This window comes from Gigantopelta aegis, chromosome 3 (assembly GCF_016097555.1).
Source record: "Gigantopelta aegis isolate Gae_Host chromosome 3, Gae_host_genome, whole genome shotgun sequence".
In the NCBI taxonomy this organism is placed as follows: domain Eukaryota; kingdom Metazoa; phylum Mollusca; class Gastropoda; order Neomphalida; family Peltospiridae; genus Gigantopelta; species Gigantopelta aegis.
The window spans coordinates 37,742,376-37,763,612 of record NC_054701.1 but is presented as its reverse complement, the minus strand read 5'-3'; the positions used below and the strand labels follow the sequence as shown (position 1 = coordinate 37,763,612).

The 21,237-nt window shown below is 35.1% G+C and overlaps 1 protein-coding gene across 1 annotated transcript; it reads left to right on the top strand.

Moving 5' to 3' along the window:
• The first annotated feature begins 589 nt into the window (after window positions 1–589).
• LOC121390067 (ADP-sugar pyrophosphatase-like) lies at window positions 590–18,111 on the top strand. Its single transcript, XM_041521782.1, has 11 exons — window positions 590–616; window positions 6,445–6,511; window positions 9,344–9,411; window positions 10,321–10,370; window positions 11,406–11,513; window positions 12,849–12,944; window positions 13,839–13,894; window positions 14,625–14,670; window positions 15,547–15,555; window positions 16,037–16,090; window positions 17,788–18,111. Exons 2-11 carry the CDS (start codon window positions 6,458–6,460, stop codon window positions 17,901–17,903), a joined length of 657 nt encoding a protein of 218 aa, XP_041377716.1. The 5' UTR covers window positions 590–616; window positions 6,445–6,457; the 3' UTR covers window positions 17,904–18,111.
• The last annotated feature ends 3,126 nt before the right edge of the window (window positions 18,112–21,237 follow it).

Below are 21,237 nucleotides of genomic sequence, written 5' to 3'. Positions count from 1 at the left end.
TTTTCTGCATACAATGTTACTGGCTGTATATTAAATGTGTTTCTGAACGTTCTAATATTTGTACTAGGTTAAATTTCATTTTATTTCCTCAAATATATTTGAAGACAAAATCCAGTCTGGGTTCTTATTAAGACGACCAGAAAAACATTTAATATACAGACACTGACATTCTAAACAATTTATATTTAATATGTAAGTTTAATCGTAGAAATGTTTTATTAGTCGGAAACATCTTACAATGCAGCAAACTCAGGAATGTCCCTTTAACAATTGTGGGGGGTTTTCTGAGAACAGAGATTCATTATTTAAATAATACTGTGCGGTCAATTAACATTAATAAGGTAGGCTGCTGAGTGTCAGTTAAAAATATGATTGTGGAAGACGAAGGAGTTTGGATTCCTTTAGGACCTGGGGAGAAATCAATCTGATTAAAATTAGCTCCACTGGTTAATAACTGGTAGACTAGTAAAACTAATTTCAATCAGATCGACGGCATAATTGGACTAAATGAATTGATCGTTTGTTAAAAAAGAAAGTGGTAAGTGGAGATAACTCTAAAAATATATTTATAAATAGGTGGTGCTGCATCTTCACGTGGTTTCTGTTTACGTTTCATGTGGGTTCATTTTCAATTTTATTACACCGTAAATTGCTGCTAAACAACCTGCTCATTTATGTACAGTTGTTATATTTATACAATGGTAAACTAGGTAACAGATGTCACTAAAGGTAAAGGTTAACAAGTTATGAACTAGCCTGAGTATTCTGTCGTTCGAGAGCTATTGTATGTATACTCCTTGCTCACGATATCGCGGCATTTATATTTTTGCGGTTTACATAGCTTCAAGATTATGGTAGCCCCACTCCCATGGCTAGTGCTATTCAATGTTGGGCTATTAAAGTAGGGCTAGTGAATATATAATCATGGCTAGTAAATTTGTTAATCACTGATCCTATGGCTAGTGGTTTTAAAAAAAATTCTAGAAGCCCTGGGTTTAGCACGCGCAATGCCCCCTGGTGGCACGTTTATTGTTAGAAATGTTTTGCCCATTAACAAATTTGAAGAAATGTCAAATTTTTTGGTAAGTATTCATAATTTTAATGTTTGGTCATAAAATAACAGATTGATTTTACTGACACCCCCATGCTTATAAATAGCCCCAGTACCTAACATACACGCATACAATTCTGCTCTGACAGCTATCAGACTGTCATCTGGTTGTTGACAATCAAAAGGAGTCTATACAGGGTTACAGTGTTACTATATTTAGAATGCGTGGCCTCTAGAAAAGTATGGAAACATTTAATGGTCATACCTATATTTATTGGCAATTTAAACAAAACACATAACTTTTAATATGTTCTATTCTTGTTTTTATTCGATAAATATTGATTATATAACTGTTGAATCTTACTAATTATAGTAATATGATGACCAATTTTTAAAAAATGCCCACACTTTCTTGCAGAAGAATAATAATTATTATTACCGACTTTTCCATTGGAAAATGTAAATATGTTACTACAATTGAAAAACGAAGCATTTTAAGTTGACTTTTCTTCGTTCTCGTGCAGTCCACCGTATTGTAACGTTTGCGATTTACTGCAATATCGTGGTAACCTCCCTTGAATGGAAGCCAGTGCTATGGTGTACTTCCATCAACTGATTTGATGTTAGAACTGCATTTATTTGTCAACACAATGGCATGGACATGATGCAGATACAGCAGAAATTGCAACCCAAGTATATTCACCTTCATATATGTTAGTGCATTTCTTTATTTCTTCCAAATAGTTAAGCAATATCGTGGTACCCTAGTATATGTGTAACTGAGTCACCTCCTGCCCTCCCCATATTCATTGATATTGACATGTATTCCTCTACATATTTGATTTCATTTCAACTTATTTTCGTGCTTATATCCAATTAAGGTTCAAGCACGCTCTCCTGGGCACACACCTCAGGTATCTGGGCTCATAAGCATAAGTACTAGACGGGGGGTGGGGGTGGGAACCTCAAATTTGGGCAAAAATTATACAGATATTCGGGCAAAATATGCAACCCTGAGACCTTTTACCATTAATTTCCATCATTCTACCCTCAAAATTAGTTGTAATCCATGTAAAAAAAAGTAGTAATTAGTTTGCAGTAATGCAAATATCGATGTTGTTATCCAGATTTGAGCTTTTTTGTTTAATTTGGGTAATTTAAGCCAGCTTGCCCCCCCCCCCCCACCCCCTCCCTTACAAAAATAGGAGCCTGTATGCCTATGTCTGGGTTGTCTGTCCAGGACAGTGGGTTAGTTGTTAGTAGTTATTGAGAAGAAGGTGTAGTAGTCTTACTCTTACCCACTGAGTCGTTAAAACTCGCCCTGTACCTACCAGCCTTTTGTCCTATGGCTTAACCACAACACCACCGAGGTTGGTCCCTACATATTAATATCAATAAGGGGAGGGCTGGGGGTGACTCGAGCTAGTATGTAGGAATACACACTATGATTATAAGTGACGGCCGTTTGCAGCTGTACCAGAAGACTCCACCTTCACTCCCTGAAAGCTTATTCCACAAGAAATGTGCCAATTCAGAGCAATGATACTATACTCGTATTTAGTAATGTTATGAACAGGACGAGCAATTGAACCACGTAGATTTGCTGCTCAAGTCAAAACAGGTGTCTTGAAGCAGCATCTTTTGGACAACTACTCCACTCTGCCTACTTCATCAGAATTTTTGAATGGACACATTCTTTTCCTTTACGTCACCAGAGGTGATCGTAGCCATGCCAAAACAAAAGCGGAACTCTTAACATATCTTCCTTCACACGAAGCTCACAGTGTAACAATTTTACGTCACCTTGATTCAGGAATTAAAAGAATTGTGCGTCAGTCTCTCGACAGATTTAAAAACCCATCTGCTCCAAATGAACTTAAAGCCTTCAAGTCAATTTGTGAAGAACCATTTTGTTTGATTCCAGACAAGTTTTCCAGATGTGTTTCAGTGAAGCAATAAATGCCGATGGTAGTCACACCCACACAACCCCTTCTTCCTAAGTCACCGCTAAAATCAAGGCAGATTTTGAGGTGTGTGAATTGCAAAAGACTCCGGTATAGGTTAAATGCCATGCGGCAAAATAAGCTTGATATGCAAAAGGAGAAAATATTTGCTATTAGAAACATGCGTGCAAAACAAAATAAAACAAAAAGTGGTTAAGACGTTAAATCAGTCAGTGAAAAGCAAAAATTAACAAATAATTAAATTTAAAAAATAGTTTTAAAAAATGACACCACTAGAGCACATTGATGAATTAATCATCGGCTGTTGACTGTCAAACATTTGGTAATTTTGACATATACATGTAGTCTTAGAGATGAAAACCGCTACTTTTTTCTATTAGTAGTAAGGGATCTTTTATGCACCCATCCTACAGACAGAATAGCACATAACACAGCCTTTGATTTAACAGTCATAGTGTACTGGCTGGAACAAGAAATAGACCAGTGGGCCCACCAACTGGGATCAATCCCAGACCAACCGCGCATCGAGCTAGAGCTTTACCACTGGGCTATGTCCTGCTCCCCAAAAACAGATAATACGGCTTAGAGATCAGTTTAGTGCATAGAACGTTGACTCAAAAATAAATAACTGGTAGTAAATTCCATAGTATAAAAAAGCCTTCCCTGTGGGAAAGACTATAGACTGACATTTGGACAGTTATGACGGTTGAAAATTAACATGGAAACAATGGTTGCCAGTTGAAGAAAAATCGTACTGGCCCTTCTTAAATTCAACTAATCCTCTAATTATCACACTGAAATTTAATTGCACAGCCAAAACCCAAACTAGAATGTTCTTTGTTGAATAATAACCATGTGCTCACTGTATATTTGCTTCAAAAGGAAACCAATGAAGTGGCATATAACTTCACAATGAATAAAGTTAAAATTCATATAAAAGCATGTTATTAAGTTTTAAACCCATACCAATTCAAATAAATTTTTTGAAAAAGAAATCCAGTATAAATAAAAATGTTTCTTTACAAATTACCATTACATTGTACAAATTAAATCTCATTTTTAATACAGGGGTGAAAACAAAATGCTAGAATAGTCAAGGTATGCAACTTGACAGAGACAGTCTCTGAAGTAAAAGATAATGCATGGGGGAAAAAAGACTAAAGGTAGAACTGTGCGTGCTTCAGTAAACTAGTCTGGGAGTGGCAGTACTCTGGTCATACAAGATGGATGAAATAAACTTTGTGGCGATGTAAGAGTTGTGGAATCTCCAGTGAAGGATTTTCTCGGGAGTGATTGTCCTATAGACGAGACACTAGATAGAGATCCATTGAATCATCCACTATTTTGCCAAATGCCCATTTGACTCTGCATTGTGCAGAGATACAGCTCAGATCATGTAATACTGTTGTTATTTCATTGTTATTTTGATATGCCTGCATGCACTCAAGTTAGTGTGAGTTAAAACTACAAGATAGTTTTTGAAATAAGGTAATTAAATATGGTTCATTTTTACCTTAACATTGAATAACAATTGTCAAAAAGTAGGTCTACTAGATAATTATAGTGTATCCAGTCCATTGCAATAAACCGACGACTTCCAGATTTTAAAAATACATGCAGTGTCTGCAATACATTTTGAGTTGTATTTTTAGAAAGATCTGGCTGTCAAACCCTGGCTGTCAAAATATAGAGCATCTTCTATGTTTTCTGCTGCTGTAGTTCGCGCCAGCACAGACGCAGTGCGTTTTGTTTTTAACCAGTACCATACTCGCCAGACCTTAAAATCGATGGTCGCCCAATGGACTACCTTTGTAAAATTCTTAGTCACCCTTCGTCAATAAAGGTTGCCACATGCGACCGGGCAACTGCTAATTTTCAACCCTGTTATGATCACTCTGCCACCAGAGATAACTGTATAGCAAAAACATGGAATGGCTGCCTATCACACGGTAGGCAAAGATTCCAGCTCTAATACAACAAAAATCCTTTGTTTTATGCTAAATACCTTTACATTGATAATTTTCCTATGTATTTAACAGGAACATAATTGAAAGTGGGTGCTGTCTGAGGTTACTATGTGAAATATTTGTTATCAGCGAACTGTAAAAAATTATCAATGTAAAGGTATTTAGCGTAAAACATGATTTTTGTTGTATTAGAGCGGGAATCTTTTGCTATACAGTTATCTCTGGCAGCAGAGAGCGATCATAACCATCCAAATGTCCATCTAGCTCTTGAACGGCAGAGTACTCAAGCTAGTTATAAACACAATACGTTTTATTACTCGTGGGTATCAACAGATGGTGCTTAAACTGTTTTATGTTGCCCAAGTACTTTGGTTTTTGCGAGCTAGACAGTTATTTGTGTATATAATAATCATGATTATAACTATTCAAATGTCATCCTAGCTCTCGAAAGGCAGAATAGCCTTAGGTTTGTTTTATGATGATGAAATGTTTTTAGTAAGTTACTAGACTATAATTTAATAGTATATTATAGTATGTTATAATTTAACTGTAGTTTGTTAAGTTAAAAGGACAGGATCAGATAAGTTTGTATATAATAACCAAAACTATTTATTCAGCTTTCTTGTAAAATGTAAATAGTTTATGTTAAATTACATCCAAATAATTTAATTTATTACTATTTATAAATTGACATTATTCAATTATTATAAAATCTAATAATGATTACCAACAAGTGAACATATAATTATTATTGCTATCAGGGCTAGCTCTGGGTGAGCAAAACAATTTGCCAAATTGTCTATTAAACTTCAAAAATTGCAGAAATTGTCAGTTATTACATAAAATTATTTTGCCAAACTAAACTAAAATTCGCGAATTTGGCAAGTGCCAGAGTTACTAGCCCTGACCATTATTTGATTTGGAAAGAACTGACTGCCATTTTAATGGATACAGTGTATATGTGATGAAGATTTTCTATGTACTTATATTTTTAATCAAATATTGTTTGTTTCTGGAAACCAGACCCCACCTATAAAAATGGCGCCAGCCTCAATTGTTTTCTTTTTCTTTTTAATTTAGGGTGCCTGTTGCCAGAAAGACTTGTACATGTATAGCATTAAAATATTGTAATTACTATAACCATTTCCAGACTAGTACAATATAAAATAATATTAATGGTGACATTGGTGGATCTAAGGGGAGCACTAGGGGCCTAGCCCCCCCCCCCCCCCCCCCCACCCTTACATTTTGTGACAGTTATAATTTAATTTAATTTTTGTATTTTTTACATCTAAGAATATGAGAAATCCCTTGAGGGAATGTTTGTGGACTTCAGCCACATGTCGTCCCCCCCCCCCCCCCCCCCCCCCCCAAAACAGATTTTATGGATCCGCCGCTGGGTGATTTAGGATTATTTTTATAAGAATAAACATAATCTGTTATTTTGTAAAATTTGTTTCAGTGAGACTGTCAACATGTCATCAGAGATAACACCTGATTCCAGCAAGTCGGAATACATCTCTCAAAGGGTAATTCATACAGTTGTATGTGTATACCTAAACAAACTTATAAGTCTTCTAGCTTTTTTTTAATCCACTTGCCATGGGATCAATGATTTAAAAAATGTACTAGCCACGATTAAAAATTCACCAGCCCTACTTTACTTTAAGTTTAATACAATTTTACTAAATAATAGTAATAACCAGATGTATCACCTAAAGAGGGAGATAGAATATAAAAACACTAACAATGGGGTAGGGTTAGGATATTTATATTTACAAATTATTTAACTGCAACATTTGACCTAAAAAATAAATCTGCTAGCAGTCGGGCATGGCAATAGTAATTATTTACTAGCCCAACATTGAATATCACTAGCCATAGGAGTGGGTCTACTATAATCTAGAAGCCCTGAACTTTGTTACAGTGACTTGAATTTTGCAAATAACATGGTTGAAAATTAACATGAAAATCTGCACCGCCACAATCAAAGCTAGAATATTCTTTGTTGAATAATAACCGTGTGCACATCATATACTTATTAACTGTCCGTTTGCATAAAAAAAGGAACGTTATGAATTTGCATGTAACTCCATTATGAATAAAGATGAAATTCATATTAAAATATATTATTATGGTTTAAACTAATACCAACTCGAATAACATTTAAATATCTAATTTTTAATATTGGGGTGACAACAAAATGTTAGAACAGCCAAGGTTTGCAGCTTCACTTGCATTGTCTACAAAGAGACTAAAACCAGAACTGCGTGTTCCTTACCTTGGTTGTTCCATCAGTAAATTTAATACCTGTATCAGATTTTTTTTTTTTAACCTATGCAATTTGATGGTAATTTGTAAAAAAAACTTTTTTATTTACATTGAACTTTTGTTTTATAAAACTTAATATGTTTTTATATGAATTTTACCCTTATTCATTATAAAGTTAAGGTACATGCCAATTCATCGGTTCTGTATTATAGTCTCAAAATAAATATTTTCTGGCTCAGTATACTGTAATCTGTATGGTGTACGTAGTAGCTTCCCAAAATAGACATTGGAACACCTTTTTTAATTTAATAGAATTTTTTTTTAAAAGTTAGTTTGTTTTGTTTAATGTCATTAGTAGAGCACATTGATTTATTAATCATCAGCTATTGGATGTCAAACATTTGGTCAATTGTGACATAAAAAGTCGTAGAGGAACTTTTTTTCCTGTAGCAGCAAAGGATCTTTTATGTGCACTTTCCCATAGACAGGACAGCATATACCATGGCTTTTGAAATGCCAATAATGGTGCACGGGTTGGGACAAAAAAAAACACCCAATCAAAGCACTGAGGTGATTTGATCCAATGATGCAGGCACCTCAGGAAAAGTACTGTAAAAGCAATGTCGGCTTGGTGTTTTTGAGGGGTATTACCATATGTAATGGATGTTAGTGTATATTTGGAATGTTAGGTGCCGTTTTCATATGCCCGTCTATGATGGATCGTATAATACTATTATGGTATGACGTCTATGTCTGTCTGTTAACTTTTTCTGGTCTGGACCATATCTTGCACCTAGTGTGCTATTACTAGGTCACTGTGACCTACTTTTCACTGTCTACTGCACATTACAGTAAATCTTTGTTTGGATCATATCTTGCATACAAATGCAAAAAAGGAAAGGAATGTTTTATTTAACGACGCACTCAACACATTTTATTTACGGTTATATGGTGTCAGACATATGGTTAAGGACCACACAGATTTTGAGAGGAAACCCGCTGTCGCCACTATGGGCTACTCTTCCGATTAGCAGCAAGGGATCTTTTATTTGCGCTTCCCACAGGCAGGATAGCACAAACCATGGCCTTTGTTGAACCAGTTATGGATCACTGGTCAGTGCAAGTGGTTTACACCTACCTTGCGCCTTGCGGAGCATTCACTCAGGGTTTGGAGTCGGTATCTGGATTAAAAATTCCATGCCTCGACTGGGATCCGAACCCAGTACCTACCAGCTTGTAGACCGATGGCCTACCATGACGTCACCGAGGCCGGTGCATACAGATGCATGCAGGACCATCAAACCTCACATGTAGGAACAACTTGGGATGGTGGTGTGTCGCATACAATTACTAGGTCACTGTGATACAAATAAATCATACCTGTAACATATTCATTAATATCTATGGTTTTTCATCTTGATCTCACCGTTACTCTTGTTAAACATTGCACCCCCTTCATAAAAAATCCTACATCTGCCATTGGTTCCAACCCTGTGCTAATATGTTTATCTTGCCTTCATATAAAATACTCAAATTTCATTGGTTATTTAGCCTTGGACAAAACCCTTATACCCTGTGTGGGCAGAGTCAAATCTCTTATACCCCACCTGTAACATCGGACTGTTGTAATTATATAGCTAATATTGAATTTGAATGACGTCAGTATTCCAATGACGTCACTTTACATCTCCTTACAATAACCATAACTGGGTACATTATGTTTCCATTTTAAGAATGCTGAAAAAATTCCAGTTCAAAATTTTGGCATTAATTTGTTATTGTTAATCATTATTGCTTTCATATCGGCAAGATAAATTTGTTGTAGAAGCATCACAAAGGGTTTATGGATTTTTATACCATCTGTATGCTCTTGTACCCCGAGCAGATTTTAAATATTTGTTGAATAACTTGGTTTTTGTAGACTATTTATAAAGTTAATGTTATTAAGTTAAAATGAAGAACATGGGTTGATAATAATAGACATTAATTTTAGATGTGGTTAAAAAAAAAGAAGTTTTTTTTAACCTTGCTCATAATATATACCAAAATATAACCTATATGCAGATATATATATTTAAATTATTTTCTAGGAATTATCAAGAGGCAAATGGATATCACTGAATGAGATCACATACAAAGATCCTAATGGATCCAAGTGGTATGTTCATGAAAGCTGCTATTTATATTTTACATCATCATTTTATGTATAATACTGTTATCTGGCAACTGTCTTTAATTTTATATTATAAATCATGAAGTACATTTGAGCATGTTAAAAATATAACCGATGAATAGGTGCAATAATTACACAACGTATATTTATTTACTGATTAAGCAAGCAGAAGCTGGGGGATTTTAAGTAAAAAAGCAAACAAAAAAGCACCAACACAACAAGATATGTTTTCATCTGCTAATATATATTGTTTTATATCGATAGAAATTAAATGTTTTACATTAAAAAAATAAAGAAAAAAAAAGCCATTATAAAATAAACTCTAGTCTTAGGAAATCCGCTACATTTTTCTATTAGTATCAAGGGATCTTTTATATGCATCATCCCACAGACAGGTTTAACACATACCACTGCCTTTGATATACCAGTCGTGGTGCACTGGCTGGAACGAGAAATCGCTCATCAGGGATTGATCCCAGACCAACCACACATCAAGAAAGCACTTTACCACAGAGCTATGTTCCACCCCATCTCAAGGATAAACACCAAACCATGTTTTTATTTCTTGGTAAATTTTATCATTTAAACATGTATGCTCAAAGTGCAGTATTTCCAATGTCCTGAAAATGTTAAAAAATAAAATTTCACATCCTGCCCCCATTAAAAAAAAGAAGTGGATAAACATTTATAATGGTGTAAGTGAAACAAACAGTCCATGAGTTGTTGTTCACACCAAGTAGATGTATTCCTGTATTCCTTGTCCTTTCTTGGGTGCATCTAGTAAAAATCAATATACTTGAATATTTTTCCTATGAAATGCATTTTGTTACTTTATATATATTTATGGTTTTTTTTTTGCTTCACACTACATTTGGCAATGTTTTCTCGTTTTAGTCAGTGGGAGGCTGTGTTCCGAACAACTGGACAAGAAGGTAGTGCTGATGGTAAGTTAAACTGACAGAATGATATGCAGTACAGTTTGACTATAACTGTTTATGGTTTATGTTTATCTACAAGATTTTGTGAATGGCAGAGACAGTTTTTGTGTTCATTAGAATACTGGTAATAATACTAATACTGATAGTTTTCCCTAGCTCAGATCTGTCAACCTTTATTCAAGAAAAAGCAGGAGATTTGTATTGAAAAAGAAGAAGATTTGATAAAAAAAAAAGCAGGAGATTTGGTTTATTGAACAAATATTATAATTTCACATTCTAATAGAGAGTAAGACACAGTCAGCCGAGTGGTTAACCCTTGTGCTCATCACTATAGGCCTTTGTTGCACATTTAGCACATTTCAGAGATCGTTTTGGTGCCACTTGCACACTTCTAATGGCCTCTAAATTGGAGGCTAAATAATTGATCATGTGGTTTTTTCCCACAATTCCCCATTCGTAAATGGTAATTTTAGCACATTTTTATGATTTTCAGTTGAGAATTATTTTCCTTTAAATGTATTTCACCCATGGTGTAAAAAAATGTTTTAATTTTTTTTGATTTCTTGGGATATTTATTGCTTTGCTCGGGAGATCATGAGAAAGGTCCAGATTCTGGGAGACTCCTGTGTAAATTGGGAGGGTTGACAGGTCTGCTAGCTTGCTTTAGCATGTCTCGATAGTCTAGCACCATCTTGCCTTAATTAGCGCCATGCTGCCCTGAGATTAAACAAGCCTTTTTCAATAATTAATTATAAAATTGACTTTATAAAACACTCAAAAATGTATTATTAATTAATAAAATATGCCTGTTATATATTCTGCCATTCATTTATTAAAACACGCACATTAATTACATTTATTTTTATTTCAATTTTTTTTTTTACCATTAATGAAAAAATGGGGGAAATGCCCCAAAAGTGTTTTAACCAACAATTGCTTGCCAAATTTCTAGGGATATCACTATACTGAACATGAACATTTTATAAGCATTGGCCCAGTTTTGATTATTGTTATTTGAAATTTTGATATTTTTAATTACAGCGGTGGTTATACTTGGAATTGTGAAACGTCTGCTGAAGTATGACTGTGTGGTGCTAGTGAAGCAGTACAGACCTCCACTTAAGAAATACACCATTGAATTTCCAGCAGGTGAATTTGTCTCACTGCTGTACACCAGATAGTTGTAACACGCAGTTATAAAGTTAAAGTTAAAATTTTAATTTTGTTTTGTTTAATGACACCACTAGAGCACATTGATTAATTAATTATCGGTTATAAAACATTTTTCCATTAGTAGCAAATGATCTTTTCTATGCACTTGCCCACAGACAGGAAAGCACATACCACGATCTTTGATCAGTTGTGATGCACTGGTTGGAATGAGAAAAAACTCCACCGAAATGGATTGATCCTATAACGCAAACACGTTAGGCAAGCGCTCGACCGACTGAGCTAAATCCCACCCGATAACTCACAGTTATAGTCATGGAGAGGATGCAGCTCAGTGGTGGAGTGTTCACCTGAGGTGTTTTGGTTATAGGATCAAACTCTTCAGTACAGCAGACCCATTGTTCTCCCCCCCCCCCCCAACCTAACTAGTGTCCCATGACTGGTTCTTCAAAAGCTATGTTTTGTATTGTCCTGTCTATGGGAAAGTGTATATAAAAGATATACTGTTGCTTTTTTTTTTTTAAAGGGGTAGCTGGTGTGGTGGCAACAGGTTTCCTGTCTGTCTGTGTGTGTGTCTCTCTCTCTCTCCCTCTCCTCTCTCTCTCTCTCTCTCTCTCTCTCTCTCTCTCTCTCTCTCTCTCTCTCTCTCTCTCTCTCTCTCTCTCTCTCTCTCTCTCTCTCCTCTCTCTCTCTCTCTCCTCTCCTCTCCTCTCCTCTCCTCTCCTCTCTCTGTTCTCTTACTCTTTTTCTGTGTCAGCTAAATGTCTATTTCTGCTATACTGATATATGAAAATATATCACTGGAAAATGTCATTAAATCTGTTTCATTCAATAATATGTAATTATTAAATCTGTTTATTCCTCTTCTTATTATTTTTTAGCATATAAGACCACAAGACATGATTGTCATTCAACATATTTATAAGTTAGGCATGATGTTATGTAATGCTTAAAAGTATTCTCCATTCTAAAATGTATTATTACAGCAACATGGATTATCTTTGATGTTTTACATCATTAATACAGTCTTGGTGTCCTGGTTGTTTTCTACATTGTACTAAAACCAACAACAATCAGATAATGTTTATGTTTATAAACAGCATGACCTCATGGTATTGTCACGACATCATAGACATAAACAAATAAATATATACATAAAATACACATTTATAGTTTGGCCTGATTATTTTACAATGCACAAAAAAAAAGAGAAGAAGAGATAAATATTTTAAATGTCTGTACTTACTGTTTGTAATCAGTGTTATTCCTGAGATAGAAATTCAGTACTGATGTAATCCAGTTTGTTTTTGTTAGGTCTAGTAGATGCTGGAGAAAGTTTGGAGGAATGTGCTGTGAGAGAACTTAAAGAAGAAACCGGTTATTTTGGCAAACCTAAACACTTGTCACCAGGTTGGTAACTACCAGTCTGGATTATAAAACATACATGTAGACTCACAACTTTGTTTTCTGCCAAAAGCATTCACCGGTACTTTTTTTCTTTCTTTTTTTAGCATCTTCAGTTACATGCTTATAAAATTATACATAGGAAGGAAGGAAATGTTTTATTTAACGACACACTCAACACATTTTTTTTTATGGTTATATGGCGTCAGACATATGGTTATGGACCACACAGATATTGAGACAGGAAACCCACTGTCGCCACTTTATGGGCTACTCTTTTTGATTAGCAGCAAGGGATATTTTATATACACTATCCCACAGACAGGATAGTACGTACCACATCCTTTGTTACACCAGTTGTGGAGCACTGGCTGGAACGAGAAATAGCCCAATGGTCTACCGACAGGGATCAATCCTAGACTGACCACACATCAAGTTAATGCTTTACCACTGGGCTACGTCCCACCCAAATTATACATAGATATAATTGTATATGGAAATCTGGTGGTGTGACCAGTTGAAAATTGTACTTAGTGAGGTTAATAAAAATTGGTTGCAAAAGTAAGTGAAGTCAATTTGATCTGTCTTCACCTGTAAGGCCCTTGCTTTTATTTCCTCATGGTTGGTCCCACCATGTTGAATTTTTAAAGAGCCATATATTTTTTATTATGTGTTGTGTTGTAAATTCTTGGTAAATCCTTAATACTGTGTATTTATAATTAAATAACAAATTATTTAATTAAGTAGATTTTGAGTGTATGATCAAAAAAATTATTATTGTTTATCATCCAATAATTTTACTATCATTTGCTACATTATTTCAAGTTTATTTCTGAATAGCTTTTATGGGTTGGAGATATCATGATTTAGTTTCTGTTATAAATTTCCATTTATTTTCAGCAATATCTTTGGATGCAGGAATCAGTAATTCAACTGTCAGCTTGGTTACAGTTGAGGTAAGAACAGTTTAAGTATACATGTAGCTGTTCGTTTAGAAATTCATTAACCTTGAAATTAGCTGGTTGAATGTCTTGTGATTTGTTTACTTTGAGGAAACCCAGGAGAACATTGGATAGATAGTTTTTGGTATTTAGCGGGATTTGTTATATATTTAGTATGTTAAATGTATCAAATGGTCCACTAAAACGATAACCCTACTGAATATGGAATTGTGGTTGGAGAGACAAGTACTGGGATGTGGAGGTGGACAGCAAAAGAAGTTGAAAGATAGGAGTTGTTGCCAGATTGGGAAGTAATCGGATGGAATTCAAAGGAGAGAAAGGAAAGGGGGCAGTGGGATTAATAAAACAAAACAACAAGAATATGGAATTGTAAAAATATAGTATGGGGACTGTAACTGGGCTATTTCACACCCATTACTATATGGATGATTGCCACCTTAGGTAACAGTAAAAATAGCAACGGATTCAGAATTGTAAGTAAAACAATTGCAACACTCATTGCCCTCCTGTCGGGTGTCACTTTGTTTTTTTGACATACAATTTAGAATCTGTTGTTATTTTAACAATATTTGACATATCAACCTAAACTTTTCATTGAAGGTGGCAAATATCCATATAGTAATGGGTGTAAAATATCAAAGTTACAGTCCTCATATTTAAAAACAAATTCCATATTCAGTAGGGGCCACCCAATACAATTATGTGGGGTTTTTTGTTTTTTTAGATTGATGGCGATCTTCTTGAAAACAAGAATCCTCAACCAAAGCCAGGTGAGTCTTTTGTCTGATCTGATGTCAAGTTATTCAGGTAAACCAGCTTAACTCTTAATTTGAAAAATTAGCTAAATCACTTTGAATGTTTAAGAACTAAATTTATGCTCATTGATTCACTAAACGCTAGTAAGTGGCTTGAGGTAGAGTGCTCATTTGAAGTGCTGTAAACTGGAGGATTATTCACTTGATCCTTAATGTCCCTCCCCAGCTAGTGCCCCACGACTGGTATGTCAAACACTGTGGTATATGCAGTCTTGTTAAACAGTGCCTATAACTGGTAAAATTTGTTTTCGTTTAACAACACCACTAGATTATATTGATATATCAATCCTGATCTGTTGGATGTTAAACATTTTAAACTGTTTCTATTAACAGCATTGTGTCTTTTATATACACGTTTATGCACTTACCCACAGACAGGACAGTACATACCATAACATTTGATATGTCATAATTTCCTTTCTTTGGTAATAATATAGTGTGTTATTTTATCAACCAATTATGTAATAACTGTACCAGTATCCACATCATGTTTGAAGCCCAGAATATTTTTTTTACTCGATTAATACAAAACCATGTTCTACCTTCTGTCAACACTTTCTACATATAATTTTATATATATATATATATATATATATATATATATATATATATATATATATATATGTTCCAGATATGTTACTAAGGTTATCACATCTACACATTCATGATAAATGTGATTTAGATAAGACTGGTTAATTTCTGAACATGAGACAACATGTATCATAAATTTATATGTATAATATTATAATCTATATTAAAATAGATACAGTTTTAAAAAAATTACTTCTTATTTTCTTCTCTACTTTTCATTTTTCTAACATGGGACTACAGAAGAATCTGGTGAGTACATTTTGTTTTTTTTGTTTTGTCAGTGAAATTGTTCATAGTGAAGTTCATCATCTATTATGATGCTCATAGACCATTTACATATTCAGTTTCTTTTCATACATGTTTAACCCAAGTGATTTTCTTGTCTTATAAACATTAAAGAAGCTTTTTATCTTGACGAATCTTTCAAATACATGTATATTAATATTTTCTGTGTTTTTTCTTTGAACATTTGTACTTTGTTTTTCTATACAAGCAATATGCCATATCAAAATGTCTAAATTGATAGCTCTTTTCATAGACATACATACGCGGTACAGTGCATCTCTCAATTTTTTTAATTTACCAACAATTTTTATTTTAATGTCCTGTCTTAAAATAAAATAAAAACCCACTTTTTTTATAATATATAGGGCCGAATTTACCACATTTAATCATTGTAAACGTAAAATATACATGTTTTTGACAAATGTGCATTTTTGTCTTTATACAGAATTTATTGAAGTTTTTACAGTGCCTCTTGATGATCTCCTAGAAAAACTGAATGGTAAATATTTACAAGATTGCTTACCCTACTGAAACATGTATGATAACAAAATCTTTTTAATTCTTAAACTACAAATAACCAGTTATGTACATTTTAGTTAATTAAACAAGGAATTAGAAAAGGGCAAGACATGATTTTGCATATATAAAAGACATCCAACTATATTACAACTCAAAATGTTATTTAAGTTTATAAAATATTACTAAATATGGGATGATGTAAGTTCTGGATTTTTGCCATAGGGTATGCAGGGTAAAATTACATACCCTAAAATCTTGGAAATTAATGGATAATTGTGAGATGAATGATAGTAAGAGGACTACTTATAACATTTTTCAACATACATAAAAATGCAGTGTCCAATTTCAAAACATTTAGTAGGGCACTTATGATCTGTTTTGATTTTATTACATACCCTCAAATTATTTTACTGGCAGAAAGCCTGAAGTGGTAAATTATATGGCTGCAAAAAAGGAAAGAATAGGTCTGCTTAATAAAGAAAAATCAATTTGTTTAATAGTTTGGTTATTTATGAGAATGTGGAAATGCTCGAAACAACTCTTACAGTAGTGTAGGAAGTAGAAAGTTGGTTCTACGTTGGACCAAAGGTGTTAACTAGCCACCTGTATTTACCAGGTTGGGTCATTATTAGCAATTAAAGACATTTTTTCTAATCTGTTGATCATTCTTCCATTCTTTGATTCTGTTTTGCTCTTAAAAAGATACCTTTTTAGAGATCCTTTGTAAATTTGTTCTCAATTTACATTGTTTCAGAAGTTTAATTCCATTTTAAGACATGACATTTTTGTTGTGTGTCTTTGTTTTTTGTAACTCTTGTTGTATGGTGTTGACATAATAATGATAGTCATTGTATGAGGTCTGACTGTATCAGATACTAGAAATGAAGGATAGTGAAAAACAAAAGTTTGTAAAACTATAGTGTTTTCCCTAGCTTGTTTTAGCATGGTGCAGCATCATGCCTCACTAGTCTAGCACCATCTTGCCTTAATCAGCACGATGCTGCCCTGAGATTAAACAAGCGTTTTTCAGTAATTAATTCTAAAATTGCCTTTATAAAACACCCAAAAGGTATTATTAATTAATAAAATATGCCTTTTATATCTTTTGCCATTCATTTATTAAAGCAAGCACATAAATTACATTAATGTTTATTTTAATTATTATTTTTTGTATTTTTAATGAAAAACAAGTGCCCCAAAAATGGTGAAAATGCCCCAAAAGTGTTTGGTCTACCATGCCTTGCCTAATTTCTAGGGAAATCACTAAACTAGATACATCATCATAATTTGTTCTTTCATAGTATAGTATAGTATAGTTTATTAGCTTTAAGCTTTCCGGCTCATAGGCATTACATTTTATACACAAATCATTAACATTTGACAAGTGGTGCATAATTGGGGGATGGACAATTAAATATGTTGAGAACGTAAACATAATACATTTTAAAGATATTTACCAATATTACATAATTCTTTTCTGTTTTGAACAGACAGTAATTGCACAAGTTTAAACACAGATGGTTTGCACTAGTAGTAACTGTCCTAAAAATAAAACCACTCTTCTTTGTATATATAAATGTACAAGATTGCTTACCTTACTGAACCGTGAATGTGACCAAACTGGAACACACAGCCATCCTCCAGGTTTTCACTGATATTCCTTTCATTTTCTTTCAGAGTTCACAGCTAGTGCGGACATTGTTGTTGATGCTCGAGTTTACACGTACGCTGTTGCCATGGAACAGACAAAGAAACACATCCTGAAACCACCTTCTCTGAACCATGCATGCTAGTACATAATGTGCAACAATAATCCCAGATTTTTATTTTGAATACTGATTCTGGTACTCATTGAGCCTTTCATATACTTTTCAAAAAATGTAGGGGAACCTGAAATATTAAAGTTAATATCAACTATTAGACCAAACATAAGTTTTGACCACAGACATCCTAGTATAGAATGTTCAGGTCTGTTTATCAACACACCGAAACACATTTGAGTTTGCACGTGCATCACACAGTTGCCCCGTACACGTGTATGGGGTGTCATTCTTGATTTTGACAATTTCCAGGAAGGTTGATTAATCACTATGGAACATTATTTCTGTCAATCTTTTTCATTCTGTTGATCATACAGTTGTTAATGTTTTATTTTTAGTCATTTTTATTGTTTGAATTTGCGATTTACTGATTAAAAAAACGTCGACTTTCAAATTTCACTTCTGACTCCAATCATCCTTCAAGATCTTTGGTGGTCATAAAACCTACTGTAATACTGAACTACCGGTTGTAATGTTTGCCCAATTTTGGCAATTGTAAATTCTTATTAGAGTTCCCCTACTTTTTTTGAAGAGTATATATTACCTGAAAATGTAGCCAAATGCATTTTAGTGTCCTATTGGTGCAACTGAAGGGGACTGTAGGTTTTGTCCCAGTCTTTCCATCTCTCCATACATCTTTCTGTCTGTCCAACATAGTTTTCCACTTTTTTCATTATTGCCTCACAGTACTACAGTACTAAGCTGCTTTATCATGTAATTACAGATCAAGTTTGACTTTCATGGTGATTTGCCAATTTTATTGTACAGAGTTATGGCCCTTGCACTCAGGTGATATGAAATTTTTTTGGGCTCATTGCTTTAGCAGTCCTTTCAGAATGTTTGTTAAATGATGTCACTTAACTGATATTCATGGATTATCTGTGATCTGCATGTTTTTATATGATGCAGACTAATAGTTTGTGGCACAGGTCCTTTTGTAGATGGGTTTCTGATAGTGAAAGGAAATGTTTTATTTTAATGATGCACTCAACACATTTTATTTACAGTTGTATGTCGTCGGACATATGGTTATGGACCACAGATATTGAGAGAGGAAACCCACTATCGCCACTTAATGGGCTACTCTTTTCGATTAGCAACAAGGATCTTTTATATGCACCATCCCATAGACAACATAGCACATACCACTGCCTTTGTTACACCAGTCATGGTGCACTGGCTGGAGCGAGAAATAGCCCAATGGGCCCACTGATGGGGATCGATCCCAAACCGACCGTGCATCAAGCGAACGCCTTACCACTGGGCGACATCTCGCTCTCTTCTGATAGTGAGCTCCAAGGATTGATTTTCTTGAGATAGGTGTCGGGGGGAGAGGGCATCTACAAAAGGACGAGTGCCACAAATATTTTCTAGTTCAGTCATACTTCAAATTTTAATTATCAAATTTTACTATAATTATTGTTATAAAATTCACTGAATTTTATTTTTGTACTGCGACATCACAACCCTGCTCGCAGCTGATATATATTACATCACTAGAAGGAAAGGAATGTATGGCTATCTTATTACGTGATGTCATGTACTACCTTTGATTATGGAATGGCATAATGAACAAGTAGCAATGCTGTCTACCTCCAAACAACGAGACCAATTAACCAATGAAAAGGGCACATTACCATCTAGGGGACGTGTGCTAGTATGGCTTTCTGGCACCTTTGTACTGATTGATTGAACTAGAATATGATTCATGGTAAACGAGATGAAATGCACTTAGGTTACAGTATATAGAGAAATTTGCTTGTTTACATTAAGTGTTGTGTCACACTATTATGTATTAAGTAATTTGTCCCATGGTTAAGCTGCTGGACTGTCAAGCTAACAGCAGTGGTTCAAATCCTGTCATCTGGCTTACACTTTCATTAATCTTTCTCATCTGTCACCCTTGTTCTATTCTTATTATCTTCATATAAAAAAACAGCCCGTTCAATTTCCTATAATTTTAGTCCAGTTCAACTTGTTTCCTCTGACTTTTAAACTGTCCACATCATCATGTACCCATCTCCACTTCTTCCATGGGTGCAGTCTCTGTGTACGTCACAGCATCAACCTGGCATACTTATACTTTTATTACATACCTATTCAATCTTACTATAGTTATATAAACATTTTGAGACAATGGGTCAATTATTAATGAGAGAGATGAGAGTGAGTGGTCTTGCACCTACCCATTGAGTCATTAAAACTTGCTCCGGATGGGAGCTGGTACTGGACTGCGAACCCAGTACCTACCAGCCATATGTCCAATGGCTTAACCATGACACTAATAATGTCAGAAGTAACCACTAAACACTCAGAAGCAGTATGACTAAGCCCACAGTTCAAGCTGATAGCACATTGCAGGTGTGACTAAGCCCACAATTCAAGCTGATAGCACATGGCAGGCGTGACTAAGCCCACAATTCAAGCTGATAGCACATTGCAGGTGTGACTAAGCCCACAATTCAAGCTGATAGCACATTGCCGGCGTGACTAAGCCCACAGTTCAAGCTGATAGCACATTGCAGGTGTGACTAAGCCCACAATTCAAGCTGATAGCACATTGCCGGCGTGACTGAGCCCACAATTCAAGCTGATAGCACATTGCAGGTGTGACTAAGCCCACAATTCAAGCTGATAGCACATTGCCGGCATGACTGAGCCCACAATTCAAGCTGATAGCACATTGCAGGTGTGACTAAGCCCACAATTCAAGCTGATAGCACATTCCCGGCGTGACTAAGCCCACAATTCAAGCTGATAGCACATTGCAGGCGTGACTAAGCCCACAATTCAAGCTGATAGCACATTGCAGGCGTGACTAAGCCCACAATTCAAGCTGATAGCACATTGCAGGCATGACTAAGCCCACAATTCAAGCTGATAGCACATGGCAGGCGTGACTAAGCCCACAATTCAAGCTGATAGCACATTGCACGTGTGACTAAGCCCACAATTCAAGCTGATAGCACATTGCACGTGTGACTAAGCCCACAATTCAAGCTGATAGCACATTGCAGGCATGACTAAGCCCACAATTCAGGCTGATAGCACATGGCAGGCATGACTAAGCCCACAATTCAAGCTGATAGCACATTGCAGGCATGACTAAGCCCACAATTCAAGCTGATAGCACATGGCAGGCGTGACTAAGCCCACAATTCAAGCTGATAGCACATTGCACGTGTGACTAAGCCCACAATTCAAGCTGATAGCACATTGCAGGTGTGACTAAGCCCACAATTCAAGCTGATAGCACATTGCAGGCATGACTAAGCCCACAATTCAAGCTGATGGCACATGGCAGGTG